The following is a 23,228-nucleotide window of genomic DNA, read 5'->3' on the forward strand; positions in this document are numbered from 1 at the left end:
AACAAACACTTCATGTATTTGAAAGATTTCAAATCGTATTTGAACCCATGTCTGGGTCTACCCAGAGAGATCCAAACGTTGACTGAGATATAAACAAAGTTAGACCTAAAACACTAGTCATTTCTGGTTTGGTGTCTTTTCATGCTCCAATACATTCACTAGTTCTTAGGAACATTTGAAATAAAGCCGCAGAAATAACGTTGTGCTGCTACATTGCCTCTTGATGAATTTGCCTCTTGAGAAAACAACACGAAACCAATTTCCGAAACAAGGATCTTGTGGCCTGTATCAGGAAGAGAGATGACATATAGAATGTATTATACAAGAGACAAAATTCACAAATTCGACAGTACAACGACAGAGTCATGTCTCAAGTGTAAAACTAATAATGACTCAATAAGCCATGCTTTCTGGGAATGCTACGAAGTCCAGAAGTTGTGGGTGGAGCTAGAAAGTTGTCTGTCAGAAGTATTACAATGTAAACACACTTTTAATCTGTCTGCATATTTTAAAACATGGCATATGGGGGTGTAGTGAGATACACAATGGGCTGGATGATTCTCTTCTCATCACTCATCTTGAAAAAACATAGACAAAAAACATGGAAGTCAATCAGTCCGCCGTCATTAACGCAATGGAAAAATCGAATGATTTTTTATTGAAATAACATGGGCGACCGAGAAAAAACAATTGGTACAATTTAAGGCCAAGTGGCAAACAATAATGCAGGCACTAGGGATGGAGGTGTGACCAGGCACTAGGGATGGAGGTGTGACCAGGCACTAGGGATGGAGGTGTGACCAGGCACTAGGGATGGAGGTGTGACCAGGCACTAGGGATGGAGGTGTGACCAGGCACTAGGGATGGAGGTGTGACCAGGCACTAGGGATGGAGGTGTGACCAGGCACTAGGGATGGAGGTGTGACCAGGCACTAAGGATGGAGGTGTGACCAGGCACTAGGGATGGAGGTGTGACCAGGCACTAGGGATGGAGGTGTGACCAGGCACTAGAGATGGAGGTGTGACCAGGCACTAGGGATGGAGGTGTGACCAGGCACTAGGGATGGAGGTGTGACCAGGCACTAGGGATGGAGGTGTGGCCAGGCACTAGGGATGGAGGTGTGACCAGGCACTAGGGATGAGGGTGTGACCAGGCACTAGGGATGGAGGTGTGGCCAGGCACTAGGGATGGAGGTGGGGCCAGGCACTAGAGATGGAAGTGTGACCAGGCACTAGGGATGGAGGTGTGGCCAGGCACTAGGGATGGAGGTGTGGCCAGGCACTAGAGATGGAGGTGTGACCAGGCACTAGGGATGGAGGTGTGACCAGGCACTAGGGATGGAGGTGTGACCAGGCACTAGGGATGGAGGTGTGACCAGGCACTAGGGGTGGAGGTTTGACCAGGCACTAGGGATGGAGGTGTGACCAGGCACTAGGGATGGAGGTGTGGCCAGGCACTAGGGATGGAGGTGTGACCAGGCACTAGGGATGGAGGTGTGACCAGGCACTAGGGATGGAGGTGTGACCAGGCACTAGGGATGGAGTTGTGGCCAGGCACTAGGGATGGAGGTGTGACCAGGCACTAGGGGTGGAGGTTTGACCAGGAACTAGGGATGGAGGTGTGACCAGGCACTAGAGATGGGGTTGTGAGCATGCGGGTCTGGGCAGAGGGGACGTAGTCCTTGTTTGTGTCTGTCTGTAAGTTGTTGTTTGTATGTACAAGTTTGTTTTTGGAGTGTAAAAAAAACAAAAACAAATTAATTTTTTTATATTATTAAGAAAGGAAGAGACATGATACAGACACTACTGAACAGAACCAAACCAAAAGTGAACAGAAATTATCAAAGCCAGCCCAGTTTGGTTCAGGTTGGCACGGTAATGTGAAAAGTGTCCTATTCACATACGTCTTTTAAACTACTGAAATAAATCATCCTTTCCTTTACAGCACCTTCTGGTCACCTACTCCTACCAATCAGTGATCACCTTTGGCGGTTGCCGTGACGACCTGATGGTGGTAGTGAGCCAGACCAAAGAACAGGGTGGAGGGAAGAAGAGTGTGGAAAAACTGGTCTTCGCATTGCCCAAACCCAAGGTATAGTCTTCTCTATGTCCAAACCCAAGGTATAGTCTTCTCTATGCCCAAACCCAAGGTATAGTCTTCTCTATGCCCAAACCCAAGGTATAGTCTTCTCTATGCCCAAACCCAAGGTATAGTCTTCTCCCAAACCCAAGGTATGGCAAAACCCCCAAACCCAAGGTATAGTCTTCTCTATGCCCAAACCCAAGGCCCAAACCCAAGGTATAGTCTTCTCTATGCCCAAACCCAAGGTATAGTCTTCTCCCAAACCCAAGGTATAGTCTTCTCTATGCCCAAACCCAAGGTATAGTCTTCTCTATGCCCAAACCCAAGGTATAGTCTTCTCTATGCCCAAACCCAAGGTATAGTCTTCTCTATGCCCAAACCCAAGGTATAGTCTTCTCTATGCCCAAACCCAAGGTATAGTCTTCTCTATGCCCAAACCCAAGGTATAGTCTTCTCTATGCCCAAACCCAAGGTATAGTCTTCTCTATGCCCAAACCCAAGGTATAGTCTTCTCTATGCCCAAACCCAAGTATAGTCTTCTATGCCCAAACCCAAGTCTTCTCTATGTATAGTCTTCTATGCCCAAACCCAAGGTATAGTCTTCTATGCCCAAACCCAAGGTATAGTCTTCTCTATGCCCAAACCCAAGGTATAGTCTTCTATAGTCTTCTATGCCCAAACCCAAGGTATAGTCTTCTCCAAACCCAAGGTGCCCAAACCCAAGGTATAGTCTTCTCTATGCCCAAACTTCTCTATGCCCAAACCCAAGGTATAGTCTTCTCTATGGCTAAACCCAAGGTATAGTCTTCTCTATGCCCAAACCCAAGGTATAGTCTTCTCTATGTCTAAACACAAAGGTAAAGTATAGTCTTCTCTATGGCTAAACCCAAGGTAAAGTATTGTCTTCTCTATGGCTAAACCCAAGGTAAAGTATAGTCTTCTCTGGCTAAACCCAAGGTAAAGTATAGTCTTCTCTGTGGCTAAACCCAAGGTAAAGTATAGTCTTCTCTAAACCTGGCTAAACTCTTCTCTGCCCAAACCCAAGGTAAAGTATAGTCTTCTCTATGGCTAAACCCAAGGTAAAGTATAGTCTTCTCTATGGCTAAACCCAATGTAAAGTATAGTCTTCTCTATGGCTAAACCCAAGGTATAGTCTTCTCTATGGCTAAACCCAAGGTAAAGTATAGTCTTCTCTATGGCTAAACCCAAGGTAAAGTATAGTCTTCTCTGTGGCTAAACCCAAGGTAAAGTATAGTCTTCTCTGTGGCTAAACCCAAGGTAAAGTATAGTCTTCTCTATGGCTAAACCCAAGGTAAAGTATTGTCTTCTCTATGGCTAAACCCAAGGTAAAGTATAGTCTTCTCTATGGCTAAACCCAAGGTAAAGTATAGTCTTCTCTATGGCTAAACCCAAGGTAAAGTATAGTCTTCTCTGTGGCTAAACCCAAGGTAAAGTATTGTCTTCTCTATTGCTAAACCCAAGGTAAAGTATAGTCTTCTCTATGGCTAAACCCAAGGTAAAGTATAGTCTTCTCTGTGGCTAAACCGAAGGTAAACTATAGTCTTCTCTATGGCTAAACCCAAGGTAAAGTATAGTCTTCTCCATGGCTAAACCCAAGGTGAAGTATAGTCTTCTCTATGGCTAAACCCAAGGTAAAGTATAGTCTTCTCTATGGCTAAACCCAAGGTGAAGTATAGTCTTCTCTGGAAGTAAAGTATAATCTTCTCTATGGCTAAACCCAAGGTAAAGTATAGTCTTCTCTATGGCTAAACCCAAGGTAAAGTATAGTCTTCTCTATGGCTAAACCCAAGGTGAAGTATAGTCTTCTCTATGGCTAAACCCAAGGTGAAGTATAGTCTTCTCTATGGCTAAACCCAAGTTAAAGTATAATCTTCTCTATGGCTAAACCCAAGGTAAAGTATAGTCTTCTCTATGGCTAAACCCAAGGTAAAGTATAGTCTTCTCTATGGCTAAACCCAAGGTGAAGTATAGTCTTCTCTATGGCTAAACCCAAGGTGAAGTATAGTCTTCTCTATGGCTAAACCCAAGTTAAAGTATAATCTTCTCTATGGCTAAACCCAAGGTAAAGTATAGTCTTCTCTATGGCTAAACCCAAGGTAAAGTATAGTCTTCTCTATGGCTAAACCCAAGGTAAAGTATAGTCTTCTCTATGGCTAAACCCAAGGTAAAGTATAGTCTTCTCTATGTCTAAACCCAAGGTAAAGTATTGTCTTCTCTATGGCTAAACCCAAGGTAAAGTATTGTCTTCTCTATGGCTAAACCCAAGGTAAGGCCATAGAAATGTTTAAAGTAGGTGGTCTTTACCTCTGGCCAAGTGCAAATGGTCAGTGAAAACTATTAGTGGATAATAATCACCACGGACCACAACAGCTCTGCCAACTTTCAGTCAGCGCTCGGATTAAGTTAAGGTCACACAGTTACTTTGGCTGGATTTTCCAAAGACTGAAAAGTAAATGGTGGGTGGTGGTGTTGATGTAGGATTTTACTGTACAGATCAGGGAGCCAGGGTATCGAGTTAAGGGTGAGCTCCTGCTATGTGGCTCTGTCCACCTGTCAGTTCAGTGTCGCTCTGAGAGCATATAGGAAGGTTAACCTCATTTCATTTTTTATATTTTTTATACATTTTCGGAAACAAAATCGAAACCTGTTTTTGCTTTGTCATTATCGGGTATTGTGCGTAGATTGATGAGGGAGAAAAACTATTTAATCAATTTCAGAATAAGGCTGTAATGTAACAACATATGGAAGTAGTCAAGGGGTCTCAGTAGTTTCTGAATGCACTGTGTATATATATATATATATATATATATATATATATATATATATATATATATATATTTATGAAGGTTACCCTCTTCCTTGGGCTGATGTAGAAAGCAGGTTGATTCTCTATTTTATGTGTTCAGCCTCCGAGGAACCTAAGGGAGGGATTTTTTTTTAAAAGCAGATAAGTTACCTGTGCACTGAAATTGACTTTAAAAGATGGTTTTGGCTTGAGCCGCCAGTCGTTAATCTGTGTTGGATTGAATCCCGGCCGAAGCATAGAGTCGCATTACTACTGTAGGACGTGCTAATAAGGTCCCTCTGTATTCATATCAGGCAGATCACTATCGTCATTTCTATGGTTTTCTCATTGGCTTTAAACTGAACTTCTAAATGTGAGCAAATGGGCCTCCAGCTCCCTGGGAGCTAATGAAATACAATAATATCAAATGGTAAAACAATTTCCCCCTCCCTACTCTGTGTCCTCTCTCGTCACCTTCATCCTCCTCTCCTCTCCCCGTCCCCTCCACTCTTCTCTCCCTCTTCTCCTCTCCTTCATCCTCCTCTCCTCCTCCCCCCGCCCCTTCCTCTCTCCCTCCTCCCAGATCTTGGAGTTGACTCTGTTGATGGCCAGCTACATTAACTACTGGACGCCCAGCCTCCCTGGCCCCCCTATAGCCCAGCACAAGTCCCCAGGACCCGTCTCCCCTCTGGGGCCCCGCGGGACCGGGACAGGGGCTGCAAAGATGTGGAACTTAGACAGCAGACACTTCCCCTCCATGATTTACACCACCAAGGGTCCCACTCTACTGTGAATATGTCAAACAACAACAACAGCAGCAACAATCAACACCCTTTTGCTCCAGTTTATCTTCGGGACAAGACGGTTGTGTCCAGTACGCTCCTTAAAGAAGAAAACAGATGAAAACATGGAGAATCTATACCTGGACCTGGTCAAATGATACATGTTTGTTTTCCATTTCAAAACATACTGGACATGATCCCCAGGACTGAGAAACTACTACAGGCTGTTGTGGTAAAGAGGACATTGCTCCACATATGTTACGTCACTGACATTGGCTGTGGTTCTTCTATGTTATCCTCATCCCCTCTAGCCTGAAGTGGATTCTGTTCCATATACACAGGATGTTTCATTTCTGAAAGAAAAAAACATTTACCGTGAAGAAATGGGAGATGCAAGATATAATAATTTGTGGTTCACTTTATATGAAGATGCCGCTCTTCAAATGTTTGAGTTTTAGTCCGTGCTTAATTTAGGAAAAATATGCTATTTGAAAAACAATTGAGCCTTGAAATAGGACCAATACACACCCTACTTCTTGACCTTGGCTGTCTGGCCGTTATCCACACAGCCTCAACTCTTCCCTGCCACTCGTCTCTTCCAGATACTTTGCATCCCAAATGGTTCCCTTTTCCCTATATGGGCCCTTTTGACTAGGGCCCATGAAGAATAGGGTGCCATTTCACATACCCTCTGTCTTTTTTAAAGGGAAAAAAGCTGTTAATCAAGGAAAGACTATGAATTTATTCTGGCTCTTTGGTACCTAATATGGAGCTAGGAAGAATTACGTATTCCTTAAACGATGGAGGCTTGAAGTGGCGTTAACCGGTTTCTGAGGGAATCTATTCGACTACAGAGCACTAGTTGTTGCTCACTACCTTCTCCTGACTGGCTTCTGGAGACGCCGTCGCGTTAGAATGACGCTATCTGACGGAAGACACTGCATTAAACTAGTACAAAATACTTAGACTTATACTCTGACATCAAATTGTACTTGATTTTTTCATCAAGCAATTGAACAAGATGTCTGACTTATAGATCACAGCAGGCCAGGGCCTGAGGAGGAACAGCCCACTGGGTAAAAACTGGTTGAATCAATGTTTCCACTACATTTTAACCCCAAAACATCTACGTGATGACATTGAATTGGAAAACTAATTGGATTTGGAAAAAGTCACCAACTTTTAAACTAAATCGAATGACATGGTTGAATGTTTTTGTCAATATCATGTTGAATTCACGGTAGTTGACAACTCAACCAAATGTCAATCAAAACTAGACGTTGAACTGATGTCTGTGCCCCGTGGGAGGCAAGGCGCTATGACTTATGGTACTGATGATGGTAACATTCTGACCAAGCAATGTTTTATAACAATTTTGACCACATACTTTTATTGTGAAGTACAGAGTAACAATATTTTTGAAGCTGATAGAGAAGAATAGAGATGGAATACAATGTGTCTGTCCGCTGTATGAGGCTTTAGTCTGAGATGTATCAACTCATTTGGTGGCATGTTCCTACTCCTCCACTTACTACCTGCCTTGACAACCAGGGTTGGGATCAATTCCATTTCAATTCAGTTATACTGAAATTCCCATGTTAATTCCAAATCCAGTTTTCCACATTGCCTTTCAATTACAGAATTTGAAATGGGAATTTCAGTTTACTTCTAGAATTGACTGAATTGAAATGGAATTAACCTCCAGCCTTTTTGACAAGACAGTGGAAGGTACTGTTAATTCAGCCAGGTAGGACTGATTTAAATGGAGAGGTCCAGCCACATAAGAGTGGACTGGTATGATTAGAGCTATTCAAATGTTATTAGTGACTTGAATTGTTTTGGATGAAACCACTCTCTTGTTCATTTAAGTGTTATTTATTTAATTTCATGATATTTTGTTGCTTTTTTGTATGCTGAAAATTGTTTGGCAGAACTGTTAAATGTTGAACTGAAACGTTCAAAATGGCCTTGACTTTGTTTTTCTCTAGTAGCTGAATAATTGAACTTGACAGTTTTACGCTGTATGAAAGCTGTATGAATGCTGTATGAATGTGGTCTGAATGCTGTATGATTGCTGTATGAACGCTGTATGAAAGCTGTATGAATGCTGTATGAATGCTGTATGAAAGCTGTATGACCGCTGTATGAAAGCTGTATGACAGCTGTATGAATGCTGTATGAAAGCTGTATGAATGCTGTATGAAAGCTGTATGAATGCTGTATGAAAGCTGTATGAATGCTGTATGAAAGCTGTATGAATGCTGTATGAAAGCTGTATGAACGCTGTATGAAAGCTGTATGAATGCTGTATGAAAGCTGTATGAACGCTGTATGAATGCTGTATGAATTGTGAAATAGGGATGTTAACTCAATGAAACAGATTAGAGACGATGTGCTTAGCTGTTATGAAGTGTTGTGTTTAAAATGAAATAAAAAAAAGTGCATCATATACAGAAAAGTATTTGGCATGGCTTTCACCTATAAACATTTACGCTCAACATTCTGGTGAATACTAAAGCTCTTACAATATGCTTGTTCCTTTCTCTCGTTATATTTTTACACACAAACTATCCCCAGACTTTGGCAAATGTACCAGTGTGATGTTGCTTCATCCAAACAGATCAAAGTGGTAAAGATATTTTCCTGCCAACAGTATTGCTATAAATCTTTCCTTTTTTTAAGGATTACTCAACAACTGTTGTTGTAGTTACTCTATTATGACCAAAAATACTCATTATTGGAAACTCTGCTAACTTGTTGTGCATCATAGCCTCTAGGGCAGGGCAGACGCTGGTCAGTCCCTTGTCCATGTCTTTCCTAATATCACACCACTACACAGACACAGTCTCTTCTCTGAGCCTGGTACACTACCTCAGGGTGAGACGACCCTGTTCCTGGAGTGCCACAGGTCCTGCAGGATTTTGTTCCACCACACCTGGGCACCACACCTGACCAACCGAGCTAATTGATCAGTTCAGTGATTGCCTAAATTCAACACACCTGGTCTTCCAGGTCAGTTAAACCAAAAAACATGACCAGGGTTGCGGACCCCTACCCTAGGCCCCACAGTGGCTCGTCAGGAAAAATGTTGAAGAGAGGGGTAGCTTGGCTTGTTTGACATTCCATTCCTTAACATTGCTTATGTTTATCTCTATTTTAGCCTTCTGAGATGTTAAATAACAGCTTTAGCTTGATGTGAATTCAAATTAAGTTTTTGAAGCTCTCCAACTCGCAAATTCCAGCACAACATAAATTCACCAAGGGGCATCACTTATTTATCTGTCTAACAGCATGCCTATTTAACAAAGCAGGAAATAGGTGAGCTGGTGATTTTTGGAAAACTCAGTAGGTCAACAAGTGTAAGGCTACTTGGGAGCAGAAAGTTGGTAAGAGGTTGATCGAGAGCACTAGAACAAAAACACAGTAGCCTGGGGCCATAATATAGTCTGTGACTATGAGCCCTGTGAAGGTAGCCCGCCGTTTCCATGGAAACTAAAGTTGCCAAAGACAGACATTCTCTTTTTAAAATGTGGACTTCAGGTCCCACACTGGTGTTTTAAAAGTATGTTGCATTGTTTGTTGCCTCTAAAGCAGGGATGGGCAACGTTGATGGGGGTGGGCTCAGAGGCTTGCGGGTCTGTGTACCCACATCCATACCCACACATGCAGTCAGAGCCCTAGCCTTTTGGTAGTATGATATCTGAGAGAAAACAACTAACAAAATCAATGGGGGCCCTGGTCAGTTATATGACAATGATTAGGCTACTACAAGTTTAGAAAGCTTGCTATACTAATTTACCAATCTAAAAATGTTTAGCTGACATGGGCTAAATGAGTGAGTGTCAGCCATATATATGGGTGAGTGTCACCCATATAACAACAGAAAACTGCTGATGCACAACCAGATTTCGAAATTGCACCTTGTGTATTCTCCTATTCTAAATCTCAACAGTAAATTGTGACCCAGACTGAGTTCATAAAAAACAGAATAATAAGTAAAACGTTTGGGAATGTATTCCCCATCCCTGCTCTGTAGTAATCTCTAGATTAAGCTACATTGCATTCATTTTGTAAATGCAGTTTACGAGTGCAGGCACTCTGACAGCAGGCTGCTATTTGACCAAAAATATGAAAGTCTCAGCCATAGGCAAGGTGCAAATTACAGGGAGCCAGTGGGGGCTCAGCTCTTCTGAATGAGATATTAGCACCTCTAAACAAAAGTCCAAAAATACATTTTTTGGGGGGGGTCTCAAAATAATGCTAATTTAACCAATTCTCTATTTGTTTAAAATGTTATGGTAAATATGTTTTACAGTGGTAAATATGAAAATTAATGCTTACAAATGAAACGAACACCCCCACCTCTGTCATGGTTTAAACCATTTATTTCTATGTGGAGATGCTGAACATCGGTCTCAGCTGAGCTCCTGTACACATAGATTCCTTTGTAGTTTTCCATGTGTTTGCCATGTGTTTCACCATTTGTTTGCCATGTATCCTTGATTAAAAAAACTGCCTTTATTCTAATGCATTAGATTTATCATTGTTTGCTTAAGTCAGTCAGCGGTTTAGAGCGCTCATTGAGTTGTTTTTCAGGTGCACCATGGGTACTGGTGTTCTCCGTGACCAGAAGTAGTAGAACCATTTATATAGCTTGATTATTTCCTATCAATATTTGTTTTCTTTCCTGAATCAGCTGATGATGGTTGACAATATCACTAGACAACTAGCCTACAGCTAGACACCAATGCGCATCCAATTTGGTTAGAAGCATTAGATTGATTTAGCAATGGCATATGCCTACACTATTCTGGATTTGTGTGCCCATGAGAACAATAGCCTCGGGAAGTAGAGGTGCTGCAGCAACCCCTGAAAAATAATAATTAAATAAAAATAATAGATGTTTGCCCAAAATTAGTGCACTGGGTCTTTTCTGGTCCTATATAAACATCTGCAGGCAGGATATGTAAAAAAATGTCAGCATCTCCACTTTGGCAAAAAATGTAGTTTGTATAATTAAGAACAGTGTCTTACAGGATTCAATAGTTGGAATTGTAGGAGTTGTTGCCCTGTGTCTTTCTATGTGATGTCATTGTAATGGAATCCAGAAAGAACTAACCCTGTCCTCAAACATTTACATCAAAAGGTGTACATTTATGGGAAAAGACCCAAAACATCCATATCAAGTTAAATATTTTTCTTGAAAAAATAACATAGAAAACACTTTTTGTGCAGTATTAAATTACCATCCTTACAAACCACTTACTGTATTGTACAGAGGCTGGGCATCTAGGTTTGTACCTGTGGACTTTCTGTCACCATGGAGATAAAACTATGCACAATACAGAAATTGAGTACAATGAAACATCAAGTGATTTGCAATGGTGTGATGTGATGATGTGGCTCAGTTGGTAGAGCATGTCACCTGAAACGTTATGGTTGTGGGTTCAATTCCCACGGGGGACCAGTATGAAAATGTCTGCACTCACTACTGTAAATTGCTCTGCACAAGAGCTTCTACTAAAAGATCAAATGAAACATTTATCAAGCAGCAATTTGTGTATTCCACAAGTATTAACTGTTTGGTACAGATAATTATCAGACTCAAGTTACAAATGCTGGTAAACACTCACGTTGAAATACATTTAGTTAAACAATTTTTTACAAATGTGGTGCACTAGTCCTTTACTAGTCCTGTATTAGTGGACCAATATAGATGTTTGTAGCAAGGTCAATTTGTCAGCAAGACACATGCATTAACGCAGGCCCAGTAAATTGCATGCGGTGAATGTTGTTAGGCGGGAGTATACATCCAGTTTGGAGGCTGGAATTATTTTGGAGTGGAGGAACATGTAGCCTATTGTTTGAAGTGATTTGTTTGACAATCAGATGACAATATCATGACTGGTTCTGTTCGTGAAACAATAAAAGTTCATTCATTTTTACAGTTGAAGTAACATCTTTATTAATAGGCCCCTAATTTTTTTTTGAGACCCCCCAGGATGGCAGGGTTTAATTCACAATCTGACCATAGTCTACATAGGATAGGCCTATCATTGTAGCTAATTAGGCTAAAGCAATGTTGTTGATGATACTTTCAGTAATTGTAGTTATTATTCCAGTATCAGGAAAAACATAAATTGTAGTCAAGACGTGAGTGCCTAGAGCAGCGCAGGAATAAAGTTTAGAAATGATCATTTCTGCAGCTGCGAAGGAGAAGGCTAGGCTACTTTTGATAAAGAGTTTGTAATTCTCATCCAAATGTTTGTCATATTTCCCTTTCCTGATACATACCTAAACCTGTTGTCCTTTTTAACCACACATAGGGTGGTTTTGTGCCAACAACTTAATGTAACAGGGGGACCTGGTGCCCGCTGTTTATATATATAGCTAGCTAGGGATAGTAGACCCACAGATTGTCTATTATGTTGACTCTGTATTTTTTTAAATTTCACCTTTATTTAACCAGGTAGACTAGGTGAGAACAAGTTCTCATTTCCAACTGCGACCTGCCCAAGATAAAGCAAAGCAGTTTGACACATACAACAACACAGAGTTACGCATGGAATAAACATACATACAGTCAATAATACAGTAGAAAAAAAGTGACCACTCTAACAATGGAGGCAAGAGGAGGCGACATCAGGTATGTATCTGCCCCCATAGATATGCAGGACTCTAATAAACATAATCAGAAATAAATATAAAATTATTATTTTATACATTTAAATTACAGGTTGTAATGCTACAAAATAGGAAAATGCCAAGGGGAATGAATACTTTTGCAAGGCACTGTATTATGTGAATGTGATCCTTCTTGTACAGTGACGCCAAAGAAAACAATGAAATATAGTTTTTATTCTATTCCGTAATTTCTGTTCAATGATGAAGATTGATGATATATGTTGAAATCTTATTTCTTCAGAGGTAGGGGGGATGTAGTGTTTCACCTATGCTGTTGATTATTGCGTTTCACCTATACAGTTGATCAGCTCTCTCCAACCTTGTTTTCCTGGAGATCTACCGCCCTGTAGGTTTTCACTCCAACCCTAATATAAGCACAGCTGATTGTAATAATGAACTGGTTGATAAACTGAATAAGATTAGTTACAAATGGGGTTGGAGGGAAAAGCTACAGGAACAGGGTTAGAAAGCTACAGGAACAGGGTTAGAAAGCTACAGGAACAGGGTTAGAGAGCTACAGGAACAGGGTTAGAGAGCCCTGCTGTTGATGGATTTAAAATGATTCTCTGGTTCTTTTGTAATCTTTTTAGCCAGTAGTTCTGAAACTAGCGCTCACGAGCCAAAAGTGGTCCCATAAAATGTCTTATTATGTCACATACATGCAGATATGTGCACCAGGTCATTGCATAATCTGTGCTTTGCTAGCTGTCGCTCATATGACGAGGGGCTGAAGCTCATCGGTTGAACTCAAAATGCTAGGGAGCTGTAGGGAAAATGGCACATCACAGCTTCCAGAAAAACAGTTGTTTCAAATTCTGCTCATAGATGTATGAACTACACATTGACATATCCAACCCGAAGTAGGTTTTAAAAATACTTCTTGTCGCCAAAGTTCTGGTACCTAGAAGTGGCATGGTTTCAATTCACCACAAAGGGGCAGCAATAACCTACTCTTTCACTTTTCACAAGAGAGGAGGATACACTACAACGTTCTGCTCATTCTTCAAGCTGATACTTTGGCTTGCACAATTGACACCAAGTTAATGTCTATAGCATAGCTATATGTAACTGTTCAGGATCATTTTGTGGATGTGCAAACTGCAAAATTACATTGACTTTTGTCTGATGTGAAGTAATGCAAATGTATGATGTGAGAAATACTGATGTTACATTTCAAATATTGATGTTATAACAGAAGTAGCTATGTTGCCCCCAAGGTGCCCCCAGAAGTGAATATTGTATAACTACTCATATGTCTGCCATTTTGTTATTCTAGTATTGAGTATTTCCTTTTCCTTCCAACCTGACAATGGAACTTCATAACCTTTGTTTTTTTCCGTTAGTGGAAACCAATCCTTCCCTAGCAAATGGAGTGCGTCGATACTAGACAGACGCCCTAAGTATGATTAGATACGTCCCCGACGAAGTCTGTGTAGTAGACTGTCAGAACCTCATTTAAAACGAGGTTCATTTTAATTGGTTTTAAACCTAAGACGAGGTGGCATTTTAACAAATAAATCCCACTTAGCTTAAATAAAGAAGAGAAGTAAAAAATAAAATATGAAATAAATATAATAAACAGAGTGAGTGGTGGAAGTCTGGGGATCGTTCAACTGACAGAGAGAGAGATGGTCGTTACAACTGAGCCTTCTCTTTCCTTCCAGTTCCAGACGGGACCCGTCCCACCATTGGATTGGCTGCTACAATCAGAGCTGAATTAGGCCTAATATTTATTTCCAGAAACAATTGTACATGTTTTTGTGGGTGCTTTGATTGAACTCCCGGCAGACATGCTGTAGACAGATGTTTAGATGACCTCATGTTTGAAGTAATGTTGATTATGGAAGGGGTGCTGCTTGGCTCTTTCTCTAAATCAACCCCCTCCGAACCCCCCAGCTCCCTTTGCTAGACTATGTGTCTCAGACAGAGAGGAGAGGTACATCCTTCAGAATGGTCACACACAGTCGAGTGGGAGTTGTTTTGGCTCAGGGAGGAAGAGGAGATATTTACATTTCTGAAACCATTTCTTTGACAGACAGATGTCAGTAGGATTGTGGGTGGCTGGGTAAAAATGAAGCATGACCGGCGTATGACAAGCCATCAACATAGTTCTGGGACGGGTTGTCTAACAAACAGCACATTGTGTGAATGCAATCTACAGATAAATAGCTGTCCAGACTACAAAGTAGGATAAAAATTATGTCATTTAACTCTCTATGGGTAAATTCATTCTTCTGATGTTCTTCCTTTATGAAGCAGCCATTCTATTGCATGTTACTCTGTTGACTCTGGTCGCATCCCAAATGGCACCCTATTCCCTACAGAGAACCACAGTGTGAGTCATAATACCCATAAAACCTAGCGGTCAAACAGGGAAATGGTTCCGTTTTTCCACCATTCATTTTTCCCATAGGGGATTTTAGAAACATTAAGGGCTATTTTTCAAGTAGGCTCACCCTGGCGTGATGTTTTGATAACCAGGTAACTGTCTGGGACAGTACCTGTTAGCAAAGGTGTCAGCTAGAGATGACGAGCAGGAGCTTGCAGGGATTTCTAGTCTTGCATGATGTCTACTTTGAGGCTAATTAGCATTTTTCAAATCTGAGAGTAAATAGAGACGAATATAATGATTAAAGTCACCTTGTCCGAGAGAGATTTACATATTTATCAAAACTTCACTCCAGGGAAACACTACACGAAACACAGCCCTTATTTTAAGTGAACAATGGAAAACCATTTCCCTGTTTGACCGCTAGGTTTTATGGGTATTATGACACCTCCACTGTGGAGCTCTATATAGCGCACTACTTTTGAGTCCCATGGGCCCTGATCAAAAGTAGTGCACTACGCAAACAAAGAGGGGGCCATTTGGTCGTGTGTAACCTAGCGCCATTGACAGAAACTACCTCATTTAGATTTTAGAATGGGGAAAAAAGTTGACTGCAACCAGGCTTGAGGTGTAATGGGAACAAATGTAGCATGGACACATGAAAGCCATGCTTCCTGAAATAGATCTGATAGCGGTCTTACAGGTAGGTATAAGATCCAGCTAAAATGGGCAAAGCTGAAATGCTTCATGTTTTAAAGTAGAAATACCAACTCATGCCATCTTGGTTGTGAGACATACTGATGTTATTGATTGGGGGAAAAAATGTCTGTCATGATTTACAGCATGTATTTTTTTTTTTCAGTAAATTGGTTGTTAATATCTGTCTCAAAGGAGATATTGTGCCATTTGATAGATATCTAATGTTCGCATAAATGAGGACTGTAGGCTACCTGTTAATGAGCAGTTAGTGTGAGGAGAGAGTGGTTGGGTGGCCTAGTGGAGATTTAGTCAGTGCTGTGATGTACAACCCACAGACCAGCCGCTGACGTTATCTTAATGACATGATTAATGGAACTAGGTCACTGACTGAGTGGGGGAGCGGAGCGCGCAGTGTGTAGGAGGAAACTTCTCTATTGTGATCACTAAATAGTTCAAGATAGCAGTAAATGCACACACACAGACACACACACACAGACACACACACATGCACACACAGGCCATCAATCATGCATGTTAGGTTGCTGTGAGCAGTAAGGATAATTGCGGTGTTATGTTAGGAGCATAATCAGCAGGATAATTATGATTGTTCGACATGGGAGGCTGTGCCTGGACTATCGCTAGTCTCATTTACCAAGGAACAATTATTACAATGAGTTGAGGGAAATGCAGCCAGTCTGTGGTTGTAACTTGTAGGGACAACGTTTTGGGTCATTTTGTGAAAGTGTACTTGGATGTTCTCTCTATCGTTCTCATCCGTAGTTTTTATGCGACAGCTGTGATGGAAACAGGAAGTTTCGGTAGAATTTTGTAAATGCCGACAGATCATTTGTTCGTTTGACATGGTGTGGTGTTTTTTGTGTCTGTAAAATTAATTATGCGAGGAATGGCGGTGGAAACACTTTTATGAGCAGATATTGACATAATGATCATATCAAAGTAAACTTAGAGTCACGCAATGATATGGTGTGTCGTCCTCCCACTACAATTCAGGAAGCATGCAGTTTATTAGGCTACAGATTAAAATAAATTATGATGAACTTCACAGGGTGGTGAAAGTGCACGGTGATGAGCTTGATGCTCTTTTCCAATAAATATCCAAGGTATTATTCTGGTGAGATGCTTGACTGCCCTTTGCCAAATAAACATATTATCCACAATATCATTATCTTATTTGTATCTGCGATCTGTTTATGGCGTCAAATGAGCCTCTAAAGTCCATTGCACACAAGATGGCAAGATGAAACATCATTGAGCAAGCAAACACTGAACCGAGAGCACAGAGGATGGGTCCCGCGAGCAGAGGATGGGTCCCGCGAGCAGAGGATGGGTCCCGCGAGCAGAGGATGGGTCCCGCGAGCAGAGGATGAGTGCCGCTAGAGCACAGACTAGTCGAGAGCGCAAAGGATGTCTCCTGCGAGCGCAAAGGATGGGTCCTGCGAGCGGACAGGATGTCTCCTGCGAGCTGACAGGATGGGTCCTGCAAGCGGACAGGATGTCTCCTGCGAGCTGACAGGATGTCTCCTGCGAGCTGACAGGATGTCTCCTGCGAGCGGACAGTATGGGTCCTGTGAGAGGACAGGATGTCTCCTACGAGAGAACAGGATGTCTCCTGCGAGCGGACAGGATGTCTCCTGCGAGAGGACAGGATGTATCCTACGAGAGGACAGGATGTCTCCTGCGAACGGACAGGATGTCTCCTGCGAGAGGACAGGATGTTTCCTGCGAGAGGACAGGATGTTTCTTGTGGCAGATGTCTGTGGAGGGGTTCTTGACCACGCTCTGGCTGTCTGAGCATTACACGCTCAGACAGCGGTAATGCTGGAACGTGTCCTAGGCACCGTTGGTGGCCAGGTCACCTCCCTCAGAACCATTGGTGGCCAGGTCACCTCCCTCAGAACCAGTGAACATCTCCAAGTTCTTACAGTGGGACATCAGCACAATCTATAGACAGCACAGAAAAATACAGAAGAGTCGAAGGGCTGAATCACAACTTCAAATCCTTGTCGCTCGAAGTTCTATGCATGATTTACCGAACTAACCGAGTCAATGAGTGTATATGGGGGCTGGACATCACTGAGTGCAGAGGAGAGGGGCAAGCTCAGATGAACAGTGTTGTCCATCCCTACCTCAACACTGGTCTGGGGAGCAACACATACCTGAGGGGATAAGAGAGAGAGGGATGTCACAAAACACAGGTCTGTAATACAGGGTGTATACAGACTGAGTAGACTAATATACACAAAACATATACTGCGTGTACAGTACAAAACATTGCCAGTATCAGACTCAGAGCGTCACAATTGTATATCATACACTGCAACTGGAGGGACAATGGGAAAGTAATGCTGCCTGTTGATAAACTGGTAACCCCACTTTGAGAAATGGCCCTTGAAAAGTTCCAGTTCAGTTTTTACACTTCATTGTTCACACCCATTCAGCATCATTCACACCGTCTTAAGCCTTAGTCCCACCCATCTCTTTAAGGATTCACGTGAGTCTATGTGCTAATCAGAGTGAGTAAGGTAGTGTAGTAAACAACCAAAGGTTTCAAGCATAAATGGTGAAAGTAGTAGCCTAAAATAAGGAAAAACTCTAGGTAAAAATACACTTTATAAAGAATGTAAGATTAATAAAAGTAGTGCGAATCATGTTGGTGGTAAATGAAATAATCAAAATATGTGTTGTTTATGCTTTACATATCAAGTGTTGTTGTCATCCACACTGCTACTTTTGTCACATGAGATGTTAGCAGCTTTCCACCAGAGTGTTTGTGTCCTGGGTGGCGTCCTGGTAAAACTAATGCATTATCCTCTGCATAGTTGTTGATGAAGTTCACCATTCGTTGCAAGTCCTCGTGCTTCAGGTGTAACCTGTTCTTGCTTGCGATGAAAACACATTGAACTTTAGATTTTTATTCAGTACATGGAAACTACTTTCATCACGCACTGATTTTCATCTGCAACAAGTCCTTTGCTGGAAACACCACTGGTGGGGAATTGCACATATTTTCTTTATGCAGATTTGAGAAAATTCGCAGACATATAGTGCTGGGGTGATGTGACTATCGGGAAGTAGAGGTGAAATTCTTATTCAATGAAAGTAGTTCATCTTTGTGGCTTTTTAAAATAATATATTCCATTCAGAAGAAATTGTACCGGTAATGTACATGGGAAAAGACAGTGAGAGCATCTAAGTGAATTCCGTTGTAATAGAAAAGTGAAGGAATACATACAGAATACATGGAAACAAAGCAGACCTGGGAGAGGAATCAGTTAAACAAGCCATGCTTAATTGAGCACTTAGTCTAAGTAGTCAAGCGGCAAGGTGAGAGTGACCCTGGTAGAAAGTGTGTGTGTGTGTGTTTCCGCGTCTGTCTGTGTGTGTTTGTGAGTGTTTATGCTCCTGTGTGCGTGTGTTTCCGCGTCTGTCTGTGTGTGTTTGTGAGTGTTTATGCTCCTGTGTGTGTGTGTTTCCGCGTCTGTCTGTGTGTGTTTGTGAGTGTTTATGCTCCTGTGTGTGTGTGTGTGTTTCCGCGTCTGTGTGTGTGTTTCCGCGTCTGTCTGTGTGTGCTTGTGAGTGTTTATGCTCCTGTGTGTGCGTGTGTTTCCATGTCTGTCTGTGTGTGCTTGTGAGTGTTTATGCTCCTGTGTGCGTGTGTTTCCGCGTCTATCTGTGTGTGCTTGTAAGTGTTTATGCTCCTGTGTGTGTTTGTGAGTGTTTATGCTCCTGTGTACATAACATGCCTACCACTTTGAAGATGCATAATATTTTGTATTGTGAAACAAACAAGAAATAAGGCAAAAAAAACAGAAAACTTGAGCATGTATAACTTTTCACCACCCCCAAAGTCAATACTTTGTAGAGCCACCTTTTGCAGCAATTACAGCTGCAAGTCTCTTGGGGTATGTCTCTATAAGCTTGACACATATTGCCACTGGGATTATTGCTCATTCTTCAAGGCAAAACTGCTCCAGCTCCTTCAATTTGGATTGGTACAGCAATCTTTAAATCATACCACAGATTCTCAATTGGATTGAGTTCTGGGCATTGACTAGGCCATTCCAAGACATTTAAATGTTTCCCCTTAAACCACTCAAGTGTTGCTTTAGCAGTATGCTTAGGATCATTGTCCTGCTGGAAAATAAGCAGTCTTAAATCTCTGGAAGAGATCCATCGTTCCTTCAATTCTGACCAGTTTCCCAGTCCCTGCCGATAAAAAACATCCCCACAGGATGATGCTACCACCACCATGTTTCACTGTGATGGGATGCTGTTTTCGGGGTGATGAGAGGTGTTGGGTTTGCGCCAGACTGCGTCTTCCTTGATGGCCAAAAAGCTACATTTTTGTCTAATCTGACCAGAGTGCCTTCTTCCATATGTTTGGGGAGTCTCCCACATGCCTTCTGGTGAACACCAAACGTGTTTGCTTATTTTTTTCTTTAAGAAACTGCCTTTTTCTGGCCTCTCTTCCGTAAAGCCTAGATCTATGAAGTGTACGGCTTAAAGTGGTCCTATGGACAGATACTCCAATCTCCGCTGTGGAGCTTTGCAGCTCCTTCAGGGTTATCTTTGGTCTCTTTGTTGCCTCTCTGATTAATTCCCTCCTTGCCTGGTCCTGAGTTTTGGTGGGTAGCCCTCTCTTGACAGGTGTGTTGTTTGTCTATTTTTTAATAATGAATTTAATGGTGCTCCGTGGGATTTTCAAAGTTTCAGATATTTTTTATAACCCAATCCTGATCTGTACTCCACAACTTTGCCACTGACTTGCTTGGAGATCTCCTTGGTCTTCATAGTGCCGCTTGCTTGGTGGTGCCCCTTGCTTAGTGGTGTTGCAGACTCTGGGGCCTTTCAGAACAAGTCTGTATATATACTGAGATCATGTGACAGATCATGTGACACTTGGATTGCACACAGGTGGACTTTATTTAACTTATTATGTGACTTCTGAATGTAGTTGTTTACACAAGATCTTATTTAGGACCTTCATAGCAAAGGGGGTGAATACATATGCACCCACCACTTTTCAGTTTTACATTTTTATTTAATTTTTTTGTTATTTTTTCCATTTCACTTCACCAATTTGGACTATTTTGTGTATGTCCATTAAATGAAATCCCCCCAAAATAGATTTAAATTACAGGTTGTAATGCAACAAAATAGTAAAAAGGCCAAGGGGGTGAATACTTTTGCAAGGCACTGTAGATAAAACGGGATATTATTTTGGACGATATATTATTTCGTATCATTTTGACAATATTGCATTATTATTTTTGCACTAGTTGGCTGGGCCTGCACCAAAACTCCAGTATTCTTCCTTCATAGTTTGTTCTACATCTTCTTTTTAAATAGGGAGCAGCAGAAATATGGCGAGGAATATGTTTGGAACATCAAATTGCAATAAAATCACAGTATCAAATCGCAAAAAACATATAATCGTAAGAATCGCAAAATACATATTGTATCGGCACCTAAGCATTGTGATAATATTGTATCGTGATCCCTGGCAAATCCCAGACCTACTGTGTATAGATATAGGATCTCAATTTGATCAGCAGGACATGCAAACTTGTAGTGTATTCAAGGTTTAAAAAGCCTTCTAAAGTTGATCATTTCCACTTTAAAATTTCAAACTTGATTTGCTCTAACTTAAAATGTATCAACTAGGCTTGGGCGGTATCCAGGTTATCTTACCTTCATACCGACCTTCTGCCATACCGGGATATTCGGTAATACCTGAACTAAACCCCACTGATACTCTCAATCTGAAGGTTAGCAATGCTAACAAATGTATGTCACATCTCATAGAGAATGCTAACTAAATGCTAACGAGTGCATTGTGAATATTTTGTACAGTTTCTGACCTAAACTATACAAGTGACTCAAAATGCTACTTACAGTTTTCTGCACACACAGAACAAATATAAACCAACAAGGCTCTTAGTCCAGGAGGGGATTCTCTGCTGTTACCAAGTGAGTTGTTGTCATGTTGTGTTGCTAACATGCTGTGTTGTCATGTGTTGCTGCCTTGCTATGTTGTTGTCTTAGGTCTCTCTTTATGTAGTGCTGTGTTGTCTCTCTTGTCATGATATGTGTTTGTCCTATTTTGCCTTTTGGTAGGCCGTCATTGTAAATAAGAATTTGTTCTTAACTGACTTGCCTAGTTAAATAAAGGTTAAATAAAAATAAAAAATGCTTCATTTTGGAAGAAGCTAACCACTTAGCAAGATAGCTAACTAGCTACTAAATTAGTAAACCAAATGCACAACTGCAGAGCATTTAGCACATTTTAGACAATTAACTTAATAGTTATAAGATAGCTAACTGGCAAATATTTAGTTGTGAATTCCATACTGTAACTAGATAATCTGGCACGTGCTGCACAACAGTGAGTGACTCAGAAGACTCTGGTCTCTCGTCGTTGTGTGCTTGTAAACACCACGTGACTGGGGACTACCGATAATCATTTGACAGGTGAAATGAAGAACGCAATGTTCTTTATCTCCTAATGTATTACAAAAGTTGACTGCAGGTATTTACTTAAAAAGTAGGTACAAATATTCATTAAAAAAACATATATATACTTTTAATGGTATTGAAAAACCATCCCATGGCTATTTCCAAATACCCTGGCATATGGTATATATGGTATACTGCCCAAGCCTAGTATCAACCCCTACAAAACATTTTCATTAATTATGTTCCACATAATAATTAACATTTCCTGTTTCTGCAGGATTATTTTCCTTCTGTAGCAAACTGGCTCAAACAATGCTCTTCTATAACAAGATCTTAATCAACTGAGGTACTCAAAGTGCTTTACATAGTAAGGGGGAAACTCACCACATCCAGGTGAGGTGTGATATATGAGGGGGATGATTAGGTGGCCAGGTTGTGAGTTTAACCATGACACCAGAGTTAACACCCCTACTCTTACGATAAGTCCCATGGGATAATGACCACAGAGAGTCAGGACACCATTTTAACATCCCATCCAAAAGACAGTGGCACCCTTCGCAGGGCAATGTCCCCATCACTGCCATGGGGCATTAGGATCTCCTTAGACCAGGGAGAATAATGTTTCCTACTGGCCCTCCAGCACCACTTCCAGCAGCATTTGGTCTCCCATCTAGAAACCAATCAGGACTGACCCTGCTTAGCTTCAGAAGCAAGCCAGCAATGGGATGCAGGGTGGTATGCAAAGCCATGGAATTTAGCTAGAAATTGACAGTGAACTTGCTGAACTATGGCATCTGTGATAGTGTACTATAGACCACTAACTGTGCATTATCAGTGATTGTTCAGATTGAGATGAAGCATAATAGCATGTTTACGGCATGTGATTGCCTAAACAATATGTTTGATTTGTGATGCAAAAATGTTGAGGGCAAACTAAGGCCTATATTTTCAACTGATTTTGATGCAAAAATCTAAAGTTCAGATAATTACCAACCTTGTGTTTCTACTGGAAATGAAGAAATATAAATAAACATAAGTACTGTCAACAACAAAAAAGACCCAAAGAAAGAACCCTTGGCACTGTGTGAGAGTGTGTGTGTGTGTGTTTCTCTGGATGAGCTGTACAATGGGAGAACACAGGTTTTACAGTAAGCCAAGATCCAGCCTCTTCATTTAGCTCTCAGTCCCACCATGCAGACAGACCCCTACACACACAGACCGCCCCCCCCCCCCACACACACACACACACACACACACCCCTTTCCCTACCTCATCCCCTCTGTTAACTGTATCAAGATGATGAGTGTTTAGGCCAGTGCAGTAATCACAATGTGATTTGTTGTGCTCGGGAGCCAATTTGTATCTTTA

The 23,228-nt window shown here is 41.4% G+C and overlaps 1 protein-coding gene across 1 annotated transcript in view; it reads left to right on the forward strand.

The window, feature by feature from the left end:
* The window catches only part of LOC115123724 (pleckstrin homology domain-containing family H member 1-like), a 72,189-nt gene extending 63,989 nt beyond the window's left edge, over window positions 1-8,200 (forward strand). Inside the window, 2 exon segments of the mRNA XM_065025817.1 lie at window positions 1,946-2,092; window positions 5,473-8,200. Of these exon segments, the coding sequence (XP_064881889.1) occupies window positions 1,946-2,092; window positions 5,473-5,682 (357 nt within the window). The 3' untranslated portion in view covers window positions 5,683-8,200.
* Window positions 8,201-23,228: the final 15,028 nt, after the last annotated feature.

The sequence above is a fragment of the Oncorhynchus nerka genome, linkage group LG12, assembly GCF_034236695.1.
Source record: "Oncorhynchus nerka isolate Pitt River linkage group LG12, Oner_Uvic_2.0, whole genome shotgun sequence".
NCBI classification, from domain to species: Eukaryota; Metazoa; Chordata; class Actinopteri; order Salmoniformes; family Salmonidae; genus Oncorhynchus; species Oncorhynchus nerka.